At 50.6% G+C, this 21103-nt stretch overlaps 2 protein-coding genes across 4 annotated transcripts; both read left to right on the top strand.

Moving 5' to 3' along the window:
- The first annotated feature begins 122 nt into the window (after positions 1-122).
- Tbc1d10b (TBC1 domain family member 10B) lies at positions 123-11245 on the top strand. The gene is made up of 9 exons (XM_038341259.2): positions 123-1105; positions 4118-4217; positions 4495-4602; positions 4701-4807; positions 8525-8639; positions 8765-8830; positions 9019-9208; positions 9505-9659; positions 9745-11245. Exons 1-9 carry the CDS (start codon positions 198-200, stop codon positions 10405-10407), a joined length of 2412 nt encoding a protein of 803 aa, XP_038197187.1. The 5' UTR covers positions 123-197; the 3' UTR covers positions 10408-11245.
- A 1560-nt stretch (positions 11246-12805) lies between these two features.
- On the top strand, positions 12806-16749 carry Cd2bp2 (CD2 cytoplasmic tail binding protein 2). Of its 3 annotated transcripts, none has more exons than XM_038331852.1 (7): positions 12806-12955; positions 13430-13536; positions 13740-13875; positions 13991-14148; positions 14251-14686; positions 14765-14871; positions 14945-16749. In XM_038331852.1, exons 2-7 carry the CDS (start codon positions 13459-13461, stop codon positions 15053-15055), a joined length of 1026 nt encoding a protein of 341 aa, XP_038187780.1. In that variant the 5' UTR covers positions 12806-12955; positions 13430-13458; the 3' UTR covers positions 15056-16749. The 3 variants fall into 3 exon arrangements, with proteins under 3 accessions (XP_038187780.1, XP_038187771.1, XP_038187789.1); XM_038331843.1 differs by having other exon boundaries at positions 12868-12969; XM_038331861.1 differs by having other exon boundaries at positions 12878-13016.
- Positions 16750-21103: the final 4354 nt, after the last annotated feature.

Here is a 21103-nt window from a genome sequence, read left to right as displayed (position 1 = left end):
GCGCGAGCGCCCCCGACCCCTGCCCCGCCTGCGCGCGCCGCCCGCCGCCTGCCGCCCGGTCCCGCCCCGCCCCCGGCGCGCGCCGAGCCGCGCCCTTCGCCCTCTCTGCAGCCCGAGCGGGCTGCTCCGGGCGGCCTGAGGGGCGGCGCCTTCTGCGGCCTTCGCGGCGGGGGGGATGTGAGGGGCGGCCCACGGCTATGGAGACGGGCCCGGCGCCCCTGGTGGCCCCGCCGCGCCGTCACGGCGCCTCCGCTGCCCCTTCGCCTCCGCCCCGGGGCTCCCGGGCCGGGCCGGTACTAGTGGTGGCACCGGGACCGCCGGTGACTACGGCCACTTCTGCTCCCGTCGACCTGGTGGTCCCCGGGGAGGCTCAGCCCGCCTGGCTTCCAGGGTCCGCACAGACCACGGCCACGACGGCTACGACGACCACGGGCAGCACGCTGGTGGTGCTGACCCTGGAGGCCTCACCCGAAGCCGCGAAGACGCAAGAATCCCCTGCACCGGCGACAGAGGCAGGAGCGCAGACCCCGGTGGCCTTGGCTTCGGGAGCGGACGCTCCGAAGACGGAAGAGGCTCGAGCCTCGCCCGTCCCAGGACCAGGGACCCCCACTCGGACCCCTTCCAGAACGGCGCCTGGAGCCCTGACTGCCAAACCCCCGCTTGCCCCCAAGCCGGGAACCACAGTGGCTTCAGGAGTGACTGCAGTGCTTCAGGGTGGAGCAGGACAGGTGACAGGTGGACATGGGGCTGCTACATCAGCATCCGCAGGGCCGGCGCCCGAGGACCCCTCGGGGCCTGTCCCAGGCCCTCCCGGGACGGGTGAGGCTCCGGTGGCTGTGGTGACGGTGACCCCAGCTCCGGAGCCTGTTGAAAACTTTCAAGACCTGGGCTCCACGTCCAGCCTGGGACCTGGCATCTCTGGGCCTCGAGGGCAGGCCCCGGACTCCCTGAGCTACTTGGATTCCGTGAGCCTCATGTCCGGGACCTTGGAGTCCTTGGCGGATGATGTGAGCTCCATGGGTTCAGACTCGGAGATAAATGGGCTGGCCCTGCGCAAGACGGACAAGTATGGTTTCCTTGGGGGCAGCCAGTACTCGGGCAGCCTGTGAGTACACGGTGGGCACTCCGTGGGGCTGCCTGTGGAAACTGGGGTGGGGGGAAGGGGAAGTGATGCCCCTGGCCAGTCCCGCCCCAGGGAGTCATTAGCAGGAGCTGTAGTGCCCAGAGCATCCTGGTGTGTCTGGCTTCAGAGTCCGGGATGAAGACAGTCACCTATGTGGGTTTAAGTCTAGACCTTTCTTAGGCCTGTGTCCTAGAGCTAGTGGCGCCCCTGTCCCTGTGCCTCGGTTTCCCCTGTAAACTGAAGGGTTGAGCGAGATGATACCTGCTAAGCAGCGAAGCTGCTCGCTGCTTGATATGAAACCATTGCTAAAAGGTCAGGTACTCTGGAAGATTGGTTGGACCAGGGTTCTGGTAGAGATCTCGGGTCCCTGAGGGCAGGAAGGATGCAGGCGCCTTCAGAAAAGCAGTAGACAGAATGGTGGGGTGAGGAAGTCTGGTTGATGGAGAGGAGGCCCGAAGGCAGGGCTTGTCTTTTCACTGAAGGCAAGGGGTGGGGGTGGCCTCTTCCCCATTTCCTCATCTCCCCTGCCCTAGTCGAGCTTTCCTAGTTCCTTCCAGGGAGGGGCCTGAGTCACTCCTAAGGTGGGGGTGTGATCGCTCTGCCTTCTTCCTTCCCCCTCTCTGGATCCGACCATTGTGTCTGTGCTCCCTTAACCTGCTGCTGGTCAGTAACCTGGTTAGCTCAGCCCAGAGCATCGCCTGGGGACGCTGGGTCCAGGCCTGTGCTGAGCAGACTCAAGTAGTACTTTGAAGGCGCTCATCTGGAGGGAATGCCTAAACTGTTGGTTTCTATACAGTTGCTTGGGTTAAGCCTAGAGACCAGAGGGTTTTGTGAGCACCTGGATGTGAGACTTCTGAAGAGCCTGTCAGTCAGGAAGATGGCTGGGAGTAATCTAGGCAGGGCTTATAAGCTAACCAAACTCAGAAAACTTGACTGGGCACCGACATTCACAATTGGAACTCTGACTCAAGTTTGATGCTGATCCTTTCTCCTGAACTCTTTTCAGCTCATAAGAAACAAAACTAGCACACTTGAGTTGCCTCCCTCAAATAGCGTGCATCTGTGTGAGTAGTGGGCATTGCTCAGTATAGTCAGAGGACCTTGGGTCAAATTCAGTTTTAGAATATTGCTCCTATGTCAGGCACTGTGCTGGGTGCATTTCTCTTTTTGTAACTTTGTCACTTTAGAGTCTGTCTTCCAGGCCAGAGGAATCACCTCTGTGGCAAGGCTGTCATACATTAGCATGAACACTTTCTCTTAGAGGGTAAAGTCCCGGCTCTTCAGCCTTCGCACTGGCACCGTGCTGCCCGGCCATGCCAGCCACTTTGGTCTCAGCGCCAGTCTGCCAGGCTCTGTACTAAATTAGTAGTGGATTATTCAGGCCTCTCCACCTGCCAGGGACGCCCTTCTTCCCCTTCTCTTCCTCCTCCTTTTTCTTTGCTCTTTCTGGTACACTTCTGATGGCCTTTCCTCCAGGAAGCTTTCCCTGATACTTGCTGTGCTCATAATACTAGCGCTTGTGTGAGTTTTTATCATTGCGTTTCTCGTGTCGGAGTGGACGTGGCTCCCCTCTCTGGTTTGATCAGTTTTTATGCATGTGAGTGTTTCACCTGCATGCGTGTCTGCGCACAGTGTGCATCATGTGCTTGTAGTGCTCGGGGAGACACAGAGAGCTTCAGGTCCTCTGTAACTACGTTTTTTTGCAGACCTTCCTTAGCTGCCATGTGGGTGCTGGGAACTGGACCCTGGTTCTCTGCAAGAACATCCAGTTTCTTAGAGCTGAGCCATCTCTCCAGCCCTTCCTCCGTTTGTAAGCTGCAGTGTTCCTAAGGGCAGGAAGGCACCTACATCTTCCCACCTCTGAGAGTGGAACTGATTTAGGGCGTCTCTGTTTAGGGAGCTTCTAGCTCAAAATAAATCAATATACAAGAAGCTCCTATTTAACAGTCTTTTTATGCTCTTTTTTTGTTGTTTTGTTTTTCGAGACAGGGTTTCTCTGTGTAACAGCTCTGCTGTCCTGAAACTCTCCTTGTAGACCAGGCTGGCTTTGCACTCACAGAGACCCCACCTGCTTCTGTGTCCCAAGTGCTGGGATTAAAAGACCTGCACCACCAACGCCTAACTTTGCATTTTTGTTGTTAGTTCTCATAACTGCAGATAGTGGCATCCTGTTTATAGCTGAGGCGACCCCCAGGTGACACACGTCAGGATGTCCAGCTCTAAGGGACAGAACTGGTTTTGACTTAGTCTGTGGAATTTCTAAAACCTATTCTTGCACTTCCATTTCATTCTGGAACTGGTTCTTGTAAGTAGCCAACCATTGCCAGACAGATGGGGGCACCTTGAACGTGGAGCTGACAGAACAGTACCAGGGCAGGAGAATTCATTTGCTTGGGAATCTTGGGAGGCTGTAAGTCACAGATGGTCTAAGAAATCTCGTGTCTCACAGACTGAAACAAGACCTCCAAGGTCATTACGAATACTAACTGAGCCCTGCTATAGCACCTTACAGGTCCTTTCAGGTAGATATTGTTATTTTCTCTACCTTACAAATGAGGAAATTGAGGCTTAGGAAAATTAAGTGACTTTCTCAAGGTCACACAATGAATAAATGGTAAAACTAGGACTTAGATCCAGATTTAATACAAAAATGTGGCTTAAATTTAAATATCATTATTTTTGCAGTGCTAGGACTGAATTTAGGGCCTTTGACATGCAAGATAAGCACAATACCACTGAACTGCGTCACTAGCTAGAATGTATCTTCAGTATTAACCAAAATTGGATGTGTCAGAAATGGGATTTAAATTCTGTGTGTAAAGATCTAGTAGAGAAAGAAGCCCTTAAAGTATGGTGGACAAGGCTTTGGATGGCCAACTATTCAGACATTTGGATGGCACAATTTCTAGTTTCTCAGTTGAGCCTGAGGGAGCTGGCTGGCTCAGTTTCCCCAGTAGCCCACTGACCTCTTCCATACTTACCCTGACTCTGCAGAGAGAGCTCTATTCCTGTGGATGTGGCTCGGCAGCGGGAGCTCAAATGGCTGGAAATGTTCAATAACTGGGATAAGTGGCTGTCACGACGTTTCCAGAAGGTTTGAGGGCTGTGTGGTGGGTTGGACAATGTGCAAGGGTGGGGGAGGGGCAATGCTGCTGGAAAGCCCAGGAAACTAATAATATCTGCCCTCCTAACACATTGAAGATCAATGGTGATGAGCCCTTGGGAGGAGCTTTAAGCTGTAGCCAGGCCAGGTCCAGCTTTGTCACAGCTGGCACGTGGGAGGAATGTCTCTGGAGCCTGATGGCTAGTGGGGAAAGCTTGGAGAATGTTCCAGCCCTGAAGCTGTCATCACTGATGCTACTCTGCCTTAGGTAAAACTGCGCTGCCGGAAAGGGATCCCCTCTTCTCTCAGAGCCAAGGCCTGGCAGTACCTGTCTAATAGCAAGGAACTCCTGGAGCAGAACCCGGGCAAGTTTGAGGTTTGTGCAACTCCGAGGTCTGGGGACACATGGCACTGTCTCTGCAGGAGAACTCAGTTCTCCTGGATCCTGAGGTAATCCCTGCTGTCCCACTGTAGGAGCTGGAACGGGCCCCTGGGGACCCCAAGTGGCTGGATGTGATTGAGAAGGACTTACATCGCCAGTTCCCTTTCCATGAAATGTTTGCTGCTCGAGGAGGGCATGGGTAAGAGCTAACTATGTGGGTTAGTAAGCAAACATCTGTGGAAGGTTCTGGGTAGATACAAGGCTTGGTCCAAGCAATTCTTGCTCTCTAGGGCTCTTAGAAGAGTGATTGACAATCGGTTGAGTATCATGTAGTGATCAAAGAAGTGTCTGATGAGGGAGAGTCTAATGCGGGTCTTTGTGTAGCACATCAAGGACTATTGAGGTTCTGTTTGTCCTGGGTTTTAAAAAATAGTTAGGCTAGAGCCGGGTAGGGTTTTTCTTCATAGGAGCATCTATAAGCAGTGTCTGGATAGTGGGGTTCTGTAGTGCTAAATCTGGACGTTTGGACCAGATCACTAAAAGCCAAGGCACTTGGATTTTTGTTCTGTAGGTTAAGCTTCCTCAAGATGAAATATAGGTACCACTCCTTATTAGTATACAGGTGATCTTAGGTAGTTATATGACCTTTCTGCTGTGTTGGAGCTCATACCTAGGGCCTCCCACACGTTAGGCAAGTGTTCTACCATTGAGCTACGTTCTCAGTCCTAGATGAACATTTTTCTTTATGTAATATAAAAAAACAGTATTATATATTTGTTTTTTTTTTTTTTTTGAGATAGGGTCTGACTATATAGATCATCCTGGCTTCAAAAATCAGATCTATCTATCTCTGCCACCCAAATGCTGGGATTATAGATAGATATGTACTGCCATGCCTAGCTTAAATAAATGGTCATCGTTTAACAAATAATAATTGAGTACTACTCTGTCAGGCACTATTCCAGTCACAGATGGCTGCAGTGACCCCGAACCCTCAAACTGTCTTTCTGTGGGAATGGGCAGTCCCAGATGAAGGAAAGTATGTTGTACATGAGGTAGTGGAGAGGACTTTAACACACTAAAGGAGAATGGAGAGCGTGTGGGGACGGAAGGTATGACAGACATGCTACCTACTAGTCAAGACCAGAGAGGTGCGGGGAAAGGGGGTTTGGGTTATGTCAGAAGTTTTAGGGTCAGGCTTGGTAGCTCATTCCTATAGTCTCAGGTGGACTTTTGTGGGTTGGGGTGGGGGCTGGGCATAATACTTGGGAACCTGAGGCAGGAGGATTGTCATGACTTTAAGGTCAGCCTAACATACATCTTGAGTTCCAGGATAGTTTGACTAGAGTAAGACTGAAGCAAAGTAGGAGGGGGGCTGTTTTTTGTTTGTTTTGAGACAGGGTTTCTCTGTAGCTTTGGAGCCTGTCCTGGAACTTGCTCTTGTAGACCAGGCTGACCTCAAACTCACGGAGATCCGCCTGCCTCTGCCTCCTGAGTGCTGGGATTAAAGGCATGCGCCACCACCGCCCGGCTAGGAGGGACTTGCTTATTGAACATCCAGGGAATGTAGGCAGGTTGGGTACCCACTATAAGTCTGGATTTCAGGAAAATAGTTTAAATTGGCAATAAATTGGGGATTGAAAGTGTGCGTATGGAGGGATTAGACTCACCATGGGACTTGATGTGATCACAAAGCTGCAAGTATGGCTCAGAAGGAAGGTGTGACCTAGTGTGGTGGCACACACCTTTTATTTTAATTCCAGTACTGGGTAGGCAGAGGCAGGTGAATCCCTGTGAGTTTTAGGTTAATCCAGTCTACAACATAGTGAGTTTTAGACCAGCCAGGCGTGCATAGTGAAACCTGTGTAAAAAAAAAGCCTAAACAAGGCTTGAGCCCTGAAGTACCAATGTGTTGTGTTGGGAATGAGACGATGAAAAAAATTACAGAGAGGGCACTAGGACTCGAAGCTATAGAGAGGAGAGCCTCACTTCTAAAGCAACGTGAAAAATAGCCTTGAGAATCCACTTCAGGAATGGTGCTGAGGGATGAGTAAATCCAAATCTGAGAACTAACTTGGATGTAACACTGTGTAAGTCATTAGTGACTTGTTTTTTTTTTTGAGATAGTCTTGCAGTTCTGAAATTCTTCCTGCCTCGGCCTCTCAAGTCCTGGGGTAAAGGTGTGAGCCACTACAGCGGGCTGACTAATGATTTGATGAAGGCAGTTTTTTGGGGAGCAGCAGGCAAATGCCTGCCAAAAGTGTAGGAGGAACACAGAAGATGGTGAGTGTATTTTCTAGAGCAGCTTGGCTGACTAGGTAAGGAAAGAAAGAGTTTGTTCTTTGGAGGGGAGAGTGGGATTAAGGGACACAACAAGTGAGAGCCCTTGAGGTGGCTCAGTGGATAAAGGCTCTTGATTTACAAGCCTGACAACCTCAGTGAGTAAAAATAAGAAGAGACAGCAGACCTGGAAATGTAGCTCAGTGCTAGAGTGCTTGTTTGCCTAGCACTGCAAAAGAAATAAAAACTTAAAAAGCAGATTATTACTATGCTGATTTAATGATTTAATAGACAGAAAAATGGATGAAGCAGAAAAGATGGCACACTAATAGCCAAAAGAAAGGCTGGGATCTAGTCATAGGCAGAGGGGTGGATATGGTTGAGGCTACATTTTTGTAAGCCTGGTACCAGAGGATGTCAGAAGAGGTGTGGGACCATCTGGAACTGGAGTTACAGATGGTTGTGAGTCACCATGTATGTGGGTACTGGGAGCTGAACTTGGGTCCTTTGCAAGAGCAAAAAGTGCTCTTAACTAGTGAGCCGTCTCTCCAGCCCCCAGTATTTTGTTAGTGTTAGTTCAATATGGGCTACTTTTATTACGTAAAATAATCAGCATAAAAAAATCAGCATTGTCAAATGTGTTATTTCCTTTGTATTTTGAGAATTAAATACCAAAGTAAGTAAACAGGGGTGGGACACTGCTCATTCAGTAGAGTGCTTGTCTAGCATACCTGGTTCTGAGTGGCTCTCAGCCTCACAGGAAGCAAGTGTGATGGTGCACACCTTTAATCCTGGTACTGGAGATAGGTCGGTAGGACGGTCAGAAATTCAGGATCAGGTTAGAACAAGGGCTACATGAAACTCCACCTCAAATTTTTAAAGTAATAATGATGTAGTTACAGATAAGATATAAATGGTCACATATGAATGACTGGATTTGGGGTGGTGCTAATGTAAGCAGTATTAGCAGTATGACTGGAAGCAGGGAGATCTGGAAGGTTAATAGATATTTTGGGACAAGAGATAGAGGTCAGAGAAGGAAGTAGCTGTGGAGCGGGGAAAGAACAGGTATCCATGAAGTTTGTGATACAGTGTGGCTCAGACTTGGTGGCTACTCTTTGAGGAGCTGTTTTGGAGTAGATGGAAATATCAGATATGAAGGAACTCAGCAAAGAAAAGAAGGCTAGGACACAGATCTGGTCCAATGTAGGGATAGGAGTAAGATGTGAGGTACAGCTGTTTTCCTGGCCTTCAAGAACCAGGACTACTGGATATGCTAAGAGGTCTGATAAAATCCAGTGAAACAGATAACCCTCTTGATTGACTGTCCTGGGTTTAAACACACTTGCTTCCAGAGAAGGGCTAATATTGTGGTTATTGATAAGTTCCTGGAGAAAATGACCACGATTGCTTTGGGGGTGGTTGCAGGTCAAGGAGGAAATGGTAGGAAGTTTATGGGGTATGCAGCCACGGATGAAAGGCTAGGACCTAAAAGAGGGCTTTGCTGAACCTCTGGTAGGCAGGTCTGGTAGGCAGATGGCTAAGTGGTAGTAAAGATCTGAGACTAGCTTGTAGGGGAGTTCTGGTTCAGGGTTGGGGCAGGTTTGATGACTGCCATCTTCTGCACTCCCCTTAGGCAACAGGACCTGTACCGAATCCTGAAGGCCTATACCATCTACAGGCCTGACGAGGGCTACTGCCAGGCCCAGGCCCCAGTGGCTGCCGTGCTGCTCATGCACATGCCCGCGGAGGTCAGCATATGTGGACCTGGTTGGGGTGGGGGTGAGAAGATCTTGGCATACTGTGGTGATGGGAGAGCTGCCTACTCCCTGCTTCTCAGGCCCCATCCCTGCCTCCTTGTTCTTGCCCTTCTTAGCAAGCCTTTTGGTGCCTGGTACAGATCTGCGACAAGTACCTCCCAGGTTACTACAGTGCAGGGCTGGTGAGTGTCTGGAAGCTGGGTGCCCTGGGGCTGTGACCTTCCCCAAGGCTGCCATAGGTCCTTGCCTTGCCTCATTTGTCCTTTTGTTCCTCTACCACTGAGGTTAAGACACCCTCTTAGGTTTGATTGTACTGAGGGGAACATAGCAAGTCAGACCCATTTCTCATGGCTCTTCCCACCACTTCTAGGAGGCCATTCAATTGGATGGAGAGATCTTTTTTGCGCTCCTGCGCCGGGCTTCCCCACTGGCACATCGGCACCTTCGGCGGCAGCGCATTGACCCTGTGCTCTACATGACAGAATGGTTCATGTGCATCTTTGCTCGCACCCTCCCGTGGGCTTCAGTGCTGCGTGTCTGGGACATGTTTTTCTGTGAAGGTATTTCAGTGGCTGCCTAGGCTTGGGGGCTAGGATTTGTCACATTACTGGTGGCCCATGGACAAAAGTATTGTTGGGCCTAGGCTTCATAATAAGCAATCTGCAAACAGGGAAAACAGGACCCATCTTGATTCAAGCCACCAACCTAGAGTCTGTTTGCCCTAAGAAACCTGCAACCTATAGCAACTTTCTTCACCTATAAGGTGGGCAGTTAACAGCAACAGGGGCTGTCTTTCCTATATGAGAAAGGCTAAGATCTGGACCTGATCTCTTTGTGCCCCTCTCTGACCCTGTAGGCGTTAAGATCATCTTCCGAGTGGCTCTTGTCTTGCTGCGACACACATTGGGTTCTGTGGAAAAGCTGCGCTCCTGTCAAGGCATGTATGAAACCATGGAGCAGCTTCGAAACCTGCCACCACAGTGTATGCAGGAGGACTTCCTGGTGCATGAGGTAGGCCTTGAGCCTCAGCACACCTTGGTCTCTTCAGCCCATATCCAAACCCATCTATACTCTGGCTCCCGTGTCTTCTGTCTAGGTAACCAACCTCCCAGTGACAGAAACATTGATTGAGCGGGAGAATGCAACCCAGCTGAAGAAGTGGCGGGAAACTAGGGGAGAGCTGCAGTATCGGCCCTCACGGCGACTACATGGCTCCCGAGCTATCCATGAGGAGCGCAGGCGGCAACAGCCACCCCTGGGCCCTTCCTCCAGCCTCCTCAGCCTCCCTAGTCTTAAGAGCAGAGGCTCCCGGGCAACTGGAGGGGCTCCTTCCCCACCACCTCCTGTCCGCAGGGCTAGTGCTGGCCCTGTTCCTGGGGCCGTCGTCACTGCTGAGGGACTACATCCATCCCTTCCTTCACCTACTGGCAACAGCACCCCACTAGGCACCAGTAAGGAGACCCGGCGGCAGGAGAAAGAGCGGCAGAAACAGGAGAAAGAGCGGCAGAAACAGGAGAAAGAACGGCAGAAACAGGAGAAAGAGCGAGAGAAGGAGCAGCAAAGACAGGAGAAAGAGCGGCAAAAATGGGAAAAGGAACAAGAGAAGGAACAGCAGAAGCAGGAGAAGGAGCGGCAGAAACAGGAGAAGAAAGGCCAAGGCCGGAAACTTTCCTTGCGTCAAAAGGCAGATGGGCCTCCAGCACCCCATGATGGTGGGGACAGGTCAGCAGCTGAAGCCCGGCAGGATGCTTACTTCTGACCTCTTGCTGGGTCTGGATGTCATGGCCCTCTTCCTTTTTCCTCAGTCAAGAGCAGACCTAGCAGGGGTGTTCTTCCAGCTCCCTTGGCAGGCTCTTCCTTTTTCTGAGGAAAGTGGCTTGATTCCCCTGACTCCTTGCCAGCTGCTGATCCCTACATGGCCAGGACAGCCACAGTGCATGGGACAGTTATATTTCCTAGGGTAACAGTGACCAAGTCTGGAGACTCTTTCGTCCAGTTAGGCCCAGCTTGGGTCTCTGTCACTCCTATGGACTCCTTCTGGGGCACTGTCTGAATTTGCCTTTTGTTACCACAGGGTGACTCTTGGCAATGACAGTTAGCAGTTGCAGATTCTTACACTCCAGCAGCTTCCCTTAGATGGTGGAGCTAGGTTCCTTTTCCTGTCTTGGGGCCCTGCCTGTCACCCCACTGGGGGCCAAGGCTATTTTTTCTCTCCTGGATATCCCTGTGTTGTAATTATGTACAGAAGGTCAGGTTGGCCTGGGGTGGGGCGCTCTGACCTGTGTTCCACAGTGTTCCTGTACTCCAGTTTATTTAAGGGGACATGCAGTTGTCCTCCATTTCCTTCCCACTTGTGTCCTGCTCTCCCTCCTAACCCACTTGCTTTGTATGCTCCAGCCTCTCTGCCACCTCATTAGGAAGCCTGTCTTTCACTTTGTTCTTTTCCAGCTGTCAAGCCCCTCTCTGAGTAAGGGTCTTCCCTTGAGTACAGGGGGTGAAACCCAATGTTTACATTCTCTTCTGTCTTGGTCCCCATCCCAGTGGTGGTTTTGTGGCGCTTTGAGGAACCGGAAAAAGAACCTGCTGTTATACCTGGATCTGTCTCCTGCCTTGTTATTTAAAGAGGGCTTTGGGGTAAGGGGAGGGAGCCAGGAAGAAAGTCTTGAGTCTCCATAGGTGCATTCTGACCTTAGCAGGTACATCTAGGCCCTTGCTCCATCTCTCATCAACAAGCGTAGTGGTCCAGCTCCTGTCTCAGCTTTGCTTGGGATCTGCTGCCTCCACTATCACTGGCTTCCTGGGGCCCTCTGCACAGCTCAGAGCACTGAGATCTCCTTTCCAACATGCTTGTGCACTCCTGGAAGCTGAAGGAGGGCTACAGGGGGCTGCAAAGCCAGTCTTCAGGTTCTTGGTCAGCAGCTTGGTGCACTTCCTGGTACAGGGCTTCTAGGGTAGACTAGCTGTCTTCAGTTCATCTCTGCAGATGCACACAACCAATCGTCCAGTTCTTGTTTTCTGTGGCTACCTTGTAGTGTCATTAGCCGCCCCAGATTCTACCCAGGGGTCAGGATAGTAAAGGGATGGGGTTCTCTGACTCTAAGGTGGAGCTCCTCATGGCAGGCAGTTCTCAGCAGGATGAGGCTCAGGGGTGTATGGTCTCTAGGTAGAAGAGGAAGTTCCCTCCGGGATGAAACCAGCAGTGCTAAGAGCTGATGTTTCAGGATCCTTTCTGTAGCAAGATGCCCTCCTGGTCTAGGACCTGTGTTCTGTGTCCATGGAAGAAACTGAGGACACACTTTCAATGAAATTCTGAATCGTTGTGATTCAGAATGGAGAAACTCCTGCAGGGGAAAGGTGTGGTCCATCTGGCCGCCCTCATTCAGCTACTGCAGGATCACCTGAGCTGTCTTGCCTGGGGGTGGAGGTGTTCCCAAGAGCTCCAGATCTAGACCTGCTATAGAGAAGATTTCACCTGGCTCCACCTTTGCAGGAGCTGGCTTCCAGCACCTCTGCAGTTTACTAAGGGGCGGAGTAGACTTCACTTGATAACTGGTTCAAGAACTTTTCTGGGTGAACCAGAGAGCAGGGCGTTATGGCCTTCTGCCTGGATACTGGGCGCCGATGTCAGTGCCACTTCCTGTTATGGCTGTTCCACTGCAAAAACTAGGAACTGAGTAGGGAAGACATGGGGCAAATGACTCCCAGGGTCCTAAAAGCTAGGTTTGAAAAGTGCTAAAGTGATGACAATCAGAAACAGGACTCAGGAAGAAAAGCAAGGGTTTTGTTTGTTTGTTTTTTAAGAGACGGTCTCAGGTATCACCGATCAGCCTTAATAGCGACAATAATTCTGCCTGTTTCCCGGGTGCTGAGACTGTCAATTTGGAAAGCAGGGTTTCTACTGAATGCTGTTGGGCGCAAAGAACCCTATCTATAAAGTCGAACTGGAACCCACAGCCTCCACTCGGCTTTGTCCCTCCATCCAGGTCTTGGGCACCTCTTTAAGCAGACAGCGCCACGTCCTCAGCAGAACCTCCATTGTAGAGGAATAATAAACACTTCCCACCATCCTCAAGCGGGGGAGGCAGGTACGGGAGTTCACGTGAGCCTACGTCACTTCCTGCGAAGACTGCCTTAGCTAATGGTATACATCAGCCAGTACCGACGGTCTTTAGGCTAGGAGTGAAGCCACTTCCGGCCCTCAGGGCGCCCTCCAGAGTCTCCTTCCGGGTGATAGAGGCGAGTGGCCCGGATGTAATACTGGCGAAGGCATCTTTCCTTTTCTTCCCCTCCTGGCTCTGGGTTCCTAGGTGAGCGCCGGCCGGTAAGACTACTGTTCGGATACCTGCGGATTTGCTTCCTCTGTAATTTGTACGTCGAATGTGACGTGGTCGAGCTGGTCGCTGTGTGGAGTTGGGGGTTCGAAGCAACTAGGGCGCCATCTCTTGGGTCCGACCGGCCTCTGAGGGCACTCGGGTGGGAGAGCTGGTTGAGCTCTGTAGCCCGGACTGGTAGGGAGTGATGACGTACTGGAGCCCTTTCTTTCCTGGGTGGGATACCCACAGGGTCCACGCGGGGGCGGAGGTCCTTCACCTATCCTCCCTTCAGCGCCTCCGAATTGCTAAACCAGTTCCGGACGTCCTGCCTGCTGGCTCTTTCTGATGGTTTAGTGATCCTTCCTCTCAAACGGGACCTGGCACTTAGCAAGAAAAATGTGTGTGGTAACTGGGCACTCTCGCCGCCGGCTCTCCTCACCTAATTTCCTTACCCTGTCTTTATCCTAGATCCAGCTGGAGGAAGTGTTCTGTCAGTCATGCCAAAGAGGAAAGTGACTTTTCAAGGGGTAGGAGATGAGGATGATGAAGATGAACTCAGTGTTCCCAAAAAGAAGGTGAGATGATGAGACTCCTGAGTTCTGTGGATCATTGAGGGGAAATAAGAGGGAGGCGTCTGATGGGAGGAACACTGGGAAGTGGAAGAAAGAGTTTTCCCCGGTGCACTGGTTTGGAGGTTTCCTGTTTGGATACAGAGCCTAGAATATTTGGGAAACTAGCCAGTCGGTTGCATTTCTCATTTGCTACTTCCTACTCACAGTTGGTGGACCCTGTGGCTGGAGCAGGGGGTCCTGGGAGCCGCTTCAAAGGCAAACACTCTTTAGACAGTGATGAGGAGGATGACGATGACGAAGGCTCCAGCAAGTATGATATCCTGGCCTCAGAGGATGTGGAAGGTGAGCTATTCCCGAAGTTAGCTGTGTTGGGGGGACAGGTCAGAGTGTGGAGCGGGGAGGTGTGCCTGTTTGGTTTTTGCATGCCTAGCATGGGACCCCCATGTCTTTGGTGCAGGTCAGGAAGCAGCTACTCTCCCTAGTGAGGGGGGTGTGAGGATCACACCCTTCAACCTGCAGGAAGAGATGGAGGAAGGCCACTTTGATGCTGACGGCAACTACTTCCTGAATCAGGATGCGCAGATCCGAGACAGCTGGCTGGACAACATTGACTGGGTGTGGCCCGGGAGCTCTTCTGGCTGAGGCCGTGAAATGCAGGTGGTGGGCCTGGGCCCTGGTGGGAATTTGCAGGAAATAATAATTATCTTTCACTTACAGGTGAAGATCAAGGAGCGGCCACCTGATAAGCACCAGGTTTCAGACTCAGAGGAGGAAGACGGCATGGGTCAGACTCCAATGAGTGCCCAAGCCCTCCTGGAGGGACTTTTGGAGCTGTTGTTGCCAAGAGAGACAGTGGCTGGGGCACTTAGGCGCCTGGGGGCCCGAGGAGGTGGCAAAGGGGACAGTAAGGGGACTGGACGGCCCAATTCCCCACAGCGCCTAGACCGGCTCTCTGGGTTGGCTGATCAAATGGTGGCTCGCGGCAATCTTGGTGTGTACCAGGAAACAAGGGAACGGTTGGCCATGCGACTGAAGGGGTTGGGGTGTCGGACCCAGGGATCCCATGACCCCACGCCTCCACCCTCTCTGGACATGTTTGCTGAGGAAGTGACAGAGGGGGAACTGGAAACCCCAACCCCTACCCATAAAGGAGGTAAGCGTGGAAGGCACAGGAGGGACAGTGTGGGCGGGAGACCGAGCGCTTGAGGCCCTGCTACTTTTGTTGTTCTAGACGCAGAGGCCGTGGGAGATGGTCTGATGGATGTGATGTGGGAATACAAGTGGGAGAACACGGGCGAGGCTGAGCTGTACGGACCGTTCACCAGCGCCCAGATGCAGGTGAGTCCCGTCCTGTCTTACCTACCCGTCCCAGCCTGTCACCTTTCTTCAGCTTTGTCCTTTCTTTCTGCAGACCTGGGTGAGTGAGGGCTACTTCCCGGATGGTGTTTATTGCCGGAAGCTGGACCCTCCAGGTGGTCAGTTCTACAATTCCAAACGCATTGATTTTGATCTCTACACGTGAGCCTGCTAAAGGTCCAGTGTGGCTGCCCCTTCTTTCTTGGACTTGGCAGAGGACACGCCAGCTGCCTTGGGCAGTGAGGATATTGGAGGCTACTTTCCAGCCAGTTTTTCTTTCCCAATAAAAGCCTTGAGTGTGTGCATCAGGGCCTGGACTGTGCTGAGAGCCAGGAGCCAGGGTTTCCCCTCAGCTTGAGTGTTTCCTCCCGAGAGCCTCTCCTCAGGTGCTTTTCCCTGGTGTCTTGGACCAGCTCAGTTTGTTCTCCACCTTTGGTGGCAATGTTAGGGCCTGTCCGGCGTCTTGTGACTTGCCATGTACAATTCCCTCAGCCACTCTTCTCCCATCTCCCCGCACGTCCTGCTCTGCTGACCTTTGGCTTTTAGGACTCAGATTCTCTGGCATGTCAGCCCTCTTGTTGCTGGGACATGTGGAAGAGTTTGAGACCCTATTGAGAGTGCACAGGAAGCCTCTTAAACATGGATGCTCCTCTTCCCTCTCATCCGGTTTTTCTGTCCCTTGCAGTACTTCCCATGGCTCTTAGGTGAAGTGTACACTCAATAGCTTTTCAAAGCTGCTTGGTCCACCATGCAGTATAGAGGCACAGAGAAGGGCAGTGACTTCCTGGAGATTACACAGTAAATTAGAAAGCTGGCCCAGACCCAGTGAATTGCTTCCCTGACCTTTCTTAGCATAAAATTCTTTCTTCCTTGGCCTTTCGGGCTTTTACATCTTTGGCATAGGGCTGGTGCCTTGAGGAGACATGACTGGACTGGTCCTCTCCAGGAGTCCTGAGTGCTGTGGGAGGCAGGCACGATCCTAAGGACAGTGCTTCATGCCCGCCGGTGCTGTCCTGAGCCCCTCACCTGTGCACCCTGGACATGGAGGTATCCTGAGAGCCGCAGGGCATAGGAGCCAGGCTGGGAATGTAGAAAGTAGGGGCTCTGGCTTGGTTGGGGTACTGGATGCATTAGTCCCTGTTCACTGCCAACCTAGACCACAATTTCCTTGACTTGGAGAAGCCCATTAGTTGTAAGGTTACTGGTTAAAGGATGGACTTCTTTCAGAGATATTTAATAGTGGAAAGTTGATGTCTAGGGTGAGTGAAATCAGGTCATGTCTGTAGCCTGAGTGTTCCTGAGTGTTTGGTGAGACGCCACCAGGTCCTTCCCTGAGGTGTACTCCGGTTCCTCAGATTTGAACTACCTTTCTGTGTGCCCTTCACTGATGACATCGAGGAGGTGCAGAATATCAGTCCTCAAGAATAGCCTCCTCCAGAACCCAGACCCACAGAGGAAAGGGGTCGTGCAGATGTGGTGAAGTTAAGAAATTTTTAAAATTTTTTTGAGATGAGGTCTCATTGTGTATCCCTGGCTGCCCTGGAACTCACAAGAGATCTGCTTGCCTCCACTCCTGAGTGGGATTAAAGCTGTGAGCCACAGTGCTTAGCAAAATTGAGAATTTTTGAAACTGGGGATTACCTTTGATTATTGGTTTGGGACCATTGTAATCACTGGGTCCTTGTGCTGGAAAAGGAACTGAGAGACTCTCAGCAAGAGAGCGAGGACTCTGTCTGAAAGATGGAAGGGTGCAGGTGGCCTGGAGAAATGAGAAAGACAGAGGCGCAGCGGTGGTACCCAGGGAAGCTAACTGGGCGTGTGACCTCCGGGACTGTAAGATAATAAATCTGTGTGAAACCACTTGTGTTGTGGTCGTTTAATAAAGCACCAGTAGGAAATGAATTTACACCTACTCTCTGTATGTCTGCAGACCAGAAGAGGGCACCAGACCTCATTACAGATGGTTTTGAGCCACCATGTGGTTGCCAGGGATTGAACTCAGGACCTTTGGAAGAGCAGGCAATGCTCTTAACCGCTGAACCATCTCTCCAGTCCTGACCAGGCTAGTCTTAACTTACAGAGATCCACATGCCTCTGCCTCCCCAATGCTAGGTAAAACCCTCCCCCCAGTAATAAAACTACAATGTAGTTTTTTTTTTAATTAAAAAAAAAAAAAAAACAGGCTGGAGAGATGCCCAGGCAGTTAAAAGGACCAAGGTTTGATTCTCAGTTCTTACACCTTGGCTCACAATTGTCTCTGTTCCAGGGAACGTCATGATGTCATGCCTTTAGCTTTCTCAGGCACCAGGCACACATGTGGTGCATACATAACATGCAGGCAAAGTACCCATAACACTTTTTTTTTGTTTTCGAGAGAGTTTCTTTGTACCTTTGGGGCCTGTCCTAGAACTCACTGTGTAGACCAAACTGGCCTCAAACTCACAGAAATCTGTCTGCCTCTGTCTCCCGAGTACACCACCACCACTTGGCATTTTTTTTTTTTTTAATTAAAACAACTCAGCAGCGTGGCTTTAGCAGACGACTTCATTCTCTAGCCCTGGTGATCCCTGCCAACACCGTCTACCTGGATTTGTGCGTGTTTTGGATAAACGGAACCATATAGCATGTGATCTCTTCTGTCTTGATTTTTATACCTGTTTTTAGAGTTTATCCATGGTATAGTATGTAACTTTTTTCCCCTTTTTTTGAGGGGTAGGATGGGGAGTGGGATAGGGTTTCTCTATGTAACTCTGGCTGGCCTGGAACTCACTACATAGATCAGGCTGACCTCAAATCTAGAGGTCTGTCTGCTTCTGTCCTGAGTTCTGGGATTAGAGGCCTGTGCCACCAGGACTTCATTCTTTGTTGTTGGCTTGTCTTGGATGGATAGTATGTTACTATTAACATAGGCTTTCCGTTTTATTTGGGTTTTACTGGTTCTCGCTTACTGCCTTTAGTTTTTATTTTTAAATGTGATGCAAGAGATGGAACCCAGGAATTAAAAAAACTATTTATTAATTGAGAATTTCATACAATGTATTTTTAGTTATATTCATTTCCTTTCCCCAGCGCCTCTCATATCCAACCTTACTCCCTACACCCAAATGTGAGGGTTCTTATTCCCCACCCACCCAAATGTGAGGGTTTTTACTCCCTACACCCAAATATGAGGGTTTTACTCCCTACACCCAAATGTGAGGGTTTTTACTCCCTATCCACCCAAATGTGAGGGTTTTTATTCCCTATACCCAAATGTGAGGGTTTTTACTCCCTATCCACCCAAATGTGAGGGTTTTTATTCCCCACCAAGTCCCACCTTGTGTTGCCCAGCTACTCTTGAGTGGAGTGGAACCCAGGGGTTTGCATCTGCCAGATAAGCCAACCACCACTGAGCTCTACCCCTAGCCCTTGAGAGTTTCTGAAAACTCCATCTGTGTGCGCACTCACATGTGCGGATGGGGGCTTGTGGGTCCTGGGGACCGATCAGGTCGCTTGGCTTGATAGCAAATTCCTTTCCCAGCCGAACCATCTCACTGGCCCCGCTTTAAAAATGTTTTATTTCTTGGTGCCCAAGCTGGCCTTGATTCTTCCTGTCCCAAGCCCGGACTGCTGGAGTTAGGAGGCGTGCCATGTCCAGCTGTTCTGCTCACTTAGCGCTGTTGATGGCTCCTACTGCTCTCCAGGTGACGCTGTTTGGGAAGCTCTCCCGTTTGACTCCAGCCCTTTTCTTTCTCTCTTTTTTTTTTAAACCACATTACCAGCCCCAGACTGCTGAACGGAATGGATCATTTCAGTTCCCCAAGCCTGGCCCCAGACACTGTCTCTTTTTTCCCTGTCCCTCCCTCCCCCGCCCAGCATTAAGGAAAGATGTCTCTTGTGTCAGGTTTTGAGGTCTCAGCCCACAGTTGCTGTGGGCCTGTGGTGAGGCTGAACATGGTGCAGAAGACGGAAAGAGAACAGTTAACCCTGGGAGCCCTTTCTCCAGCCGTCAGGGACTTAGGGCGTGACACTGGTTGAAGATGTGCTGCATTCATTTCTGCAGTGGAACATTTGTTTACTGCAAAGATGCGCTGTGTTCTCTCTTTTTTTATTTTATTTATTATGTATACAATATTCTGAGTGTATGCCTGCAGGCCAGAAGAGGGCACCAGATCCTACTACAGATGGTTGTGAGCCACCATGTGGTTGCTGGGAATTGAACTCAGGACCTTTGGAAGAGCAGGCAATGCTCTTAACCTCTGAGCCATCTCTCCAGCCCTGTGCTGTGTTCTCTTATGTTACATTTGTTTAACTCTGTGAAGCTGTGTTGCTTTGCCTGTCTAAAACACCTGATTGGTCTAATAAAGAGCTGAAAGGTCATTAGCTAGGCAGGAGAGGAATAGGTGGGACTGACAGGCAGAGAGAATAAATAGGAAAAATCTAGGGAAGAGCGAGGAGCGGGAAAAGAAGGTGAGGAGGACGCCAGGGGCCAGCCACATAGCCATGGAGTAAGTAGGAAGAAAGGTGTATAGAATGAAGAAAGGTAAAAGCCCAGAGGCAAAAAGCAGCTAAAGAGAAATGGAGTAATTTAAGTTAGCAAAGCTGGCTAGAAACAGGAAGCCAAGACCAAGCATTCAGAAGTAAAAATAAGTCTCCATGTATTTATTTGGGAGCTGGATTCTGGGCTTCCTGAGTTCCCACTCCTCACTTGCCAGTGTGGTGATTGTTTCTTCCACTGTGTCTGTAGCTCAGATGTGTGATTTAGCACAGAAACCACCTTTCCCACTCTGTTCTCCACGAGCCTTAGAGCCAGGCAGATGACAGGAAATGGCCCGGCTGTTTCCTGTCTCTGTTTCCAGGCAGGCCAAAGAGGGTGTGATGCCTGGGTGTGGCTCATACCTGTAATCCCAGCCCTGTTGAGTCTGAGGCAGGAGGATCAGGAGCTCTTGGGCTGTTTGCTTTGCTGAATGAAGGCAAGGTGTAGTTTGGATGATGGTATTGGACATCTGAACACAGAGGGCATGGGTGGGCGTCTTAGTTAATTTTTTTTTCTGTGATAAAAACATGATCTAAGCCAGGTGGTGGTGGCACACACCTTGACCAGTCTCTGAGTTCGAGGCCAGCATGGTCTATGGAGCGTCCAAGACAGCCAGGGCTACACAGAAAACCCCTATTTTGAAAAACAAAACAAGGGCTGGAGAGATGGCTCAGAGGGTAAGAGCACTGATTGCTCAGAGGTCCTGAGTTCAATTCCCAGCAACCACATGGTGGCTCACAACCATCAGTAATAAGATCTGGTACCCCAATTCTGGAGTGCAGTCGTACATGCAGCCAGGATACTGTATACATAATAAATCTTTTTTAAAAAAAGAAAAAATGAAACAAAAGCCAACAACAAAACATCTTGACCAAAAGCAACTTCCTGAGGAAGGGTTTATTTCACTGTTTAGCAATCAGGTCATGAGCCATTAAATCAGGGCAGAAACCAGGAGGCAGTAGCAGAAGCGGAGGCCACAGGGGGTGCTGCTTACTGGCTTACTCCCTCTGGCTCGCTCGGCCTGCTTCCTTGTGGCATCCAGGACCACCAGCCCAAGGGTGGGATGGCCTACACTATAGGGGCTGGAGAGATGGCTCAGCGGTTAAGAGCACTGGCTGCTCTTCCAGAGGACCTGAGTTCAATTCCCAGCACCCACATGGAGGCCCCCACCCATCTGTAACTCTGGCTCTAGGGCAGTTGTTCACAACCTGTTGGTTGTGACCCTTTGGGAGCCAAATGACCCTTTTACAAGGGTCACCTAGGACCATCAGAAAACAGATATTTGCATTATGATTCATAACAGTAGCAACGTTATGAAGTAGCAATGAAAATAATTTTATGGTTGGGGGTCACCACAACATGAGGAACTGTATTAAAGGGGCATATTAGTAAGGTTGAGGACCACGCTCTAGGGGATTGGCTGTCCCCTTCTGGCCTCCACAGGCAGCAGACACACAGGAGGAGCACACACACACAGCACAACACCCGTACACATAAAAGGAAAAAGAGTGGGGGACACATTCTGAGCAGTGCATCATTGGGTGGGTGCTTTTTCATTTTCATACAGTGTCATTCTTGTGCCAGCAACAACGTGTGTGTTACTGAACAAACCTGAGTGGTGTGACCTCTCGCATACCTGCCATTTGGGTCCTCTGCTGCAACCCTGCATGTGTGACATGCTAAACATGACGGATAAGT

This window comes from Arvicola amphibius, chromosome 1 (assembly GCF_903992535.2).
Source record: "Arvicola amphibius chromosome 1, mArvAmp1.2, whole genome shotgun sequence".
NCBI classification, from domain to species: Eukaryota; Metazoa; Chordata; class Mammalia; order Rodentia; family Cricetidae; genus Arvicola; species Arvicola amphibius.
Note: the sequence above shows the minus strand (reverse complement) of the source record. Positions and strands in the feature narration are given on the sequence as shown.

What these genes read in the sequence shown, in the direction of transcription:
- Tbc1d10b (XM_038341259.2), top strand. Translation starts at nt 198, where the DNA reads ATGGAGACGGGCCCGGCGCCCCTGGTGGCCCCGCCGCGCCGTCACGGC. An exon ending in AGAACCCGGGCAAGTTTGAG is followed by an intron (nt 4,603 to 4,700) that starts GTTTGTGCAACT and finishes GTCCCACTGTAG; the next exon opens with GAGCTGGAACGGGCCCCTGG. An exon ending in GCTGCTCGAGGAGGGCATGG is followed by an intron (nt 4,808 to 8,524) that starts GTAAGAGCTAAC and finishes CACTCCCCTTAG; the next exon opens with GCAACAGGACCTGTACCGAA.
- Cd2bp2 (XM_038331852.1), top strand. Translation starts at nt 13,459, where the DNA reads ATGCCAAAGAGGAAAGTGACTTTTCAAGGGGTAGGAGATGAGGATGAT. An exon ending in GGCTGGACAACATTGACTGG is followed by an intron (nt 14,149 to 14,250) that starts GTGTGGCCCGGG and finishes TTTCACTTACAG; the next exon opens with GTGAAGATCAAGGAGCGGCC. An exon ending in TCACCAGCGCCCAGATGCAG is followed by an intron (nt 14,872 to 14,944) that starts GTGAGTCCCGTC and finishes TTCTTTCTGCAG; the next exon opens with ACCTGGGTGAGTGAGGGCTA.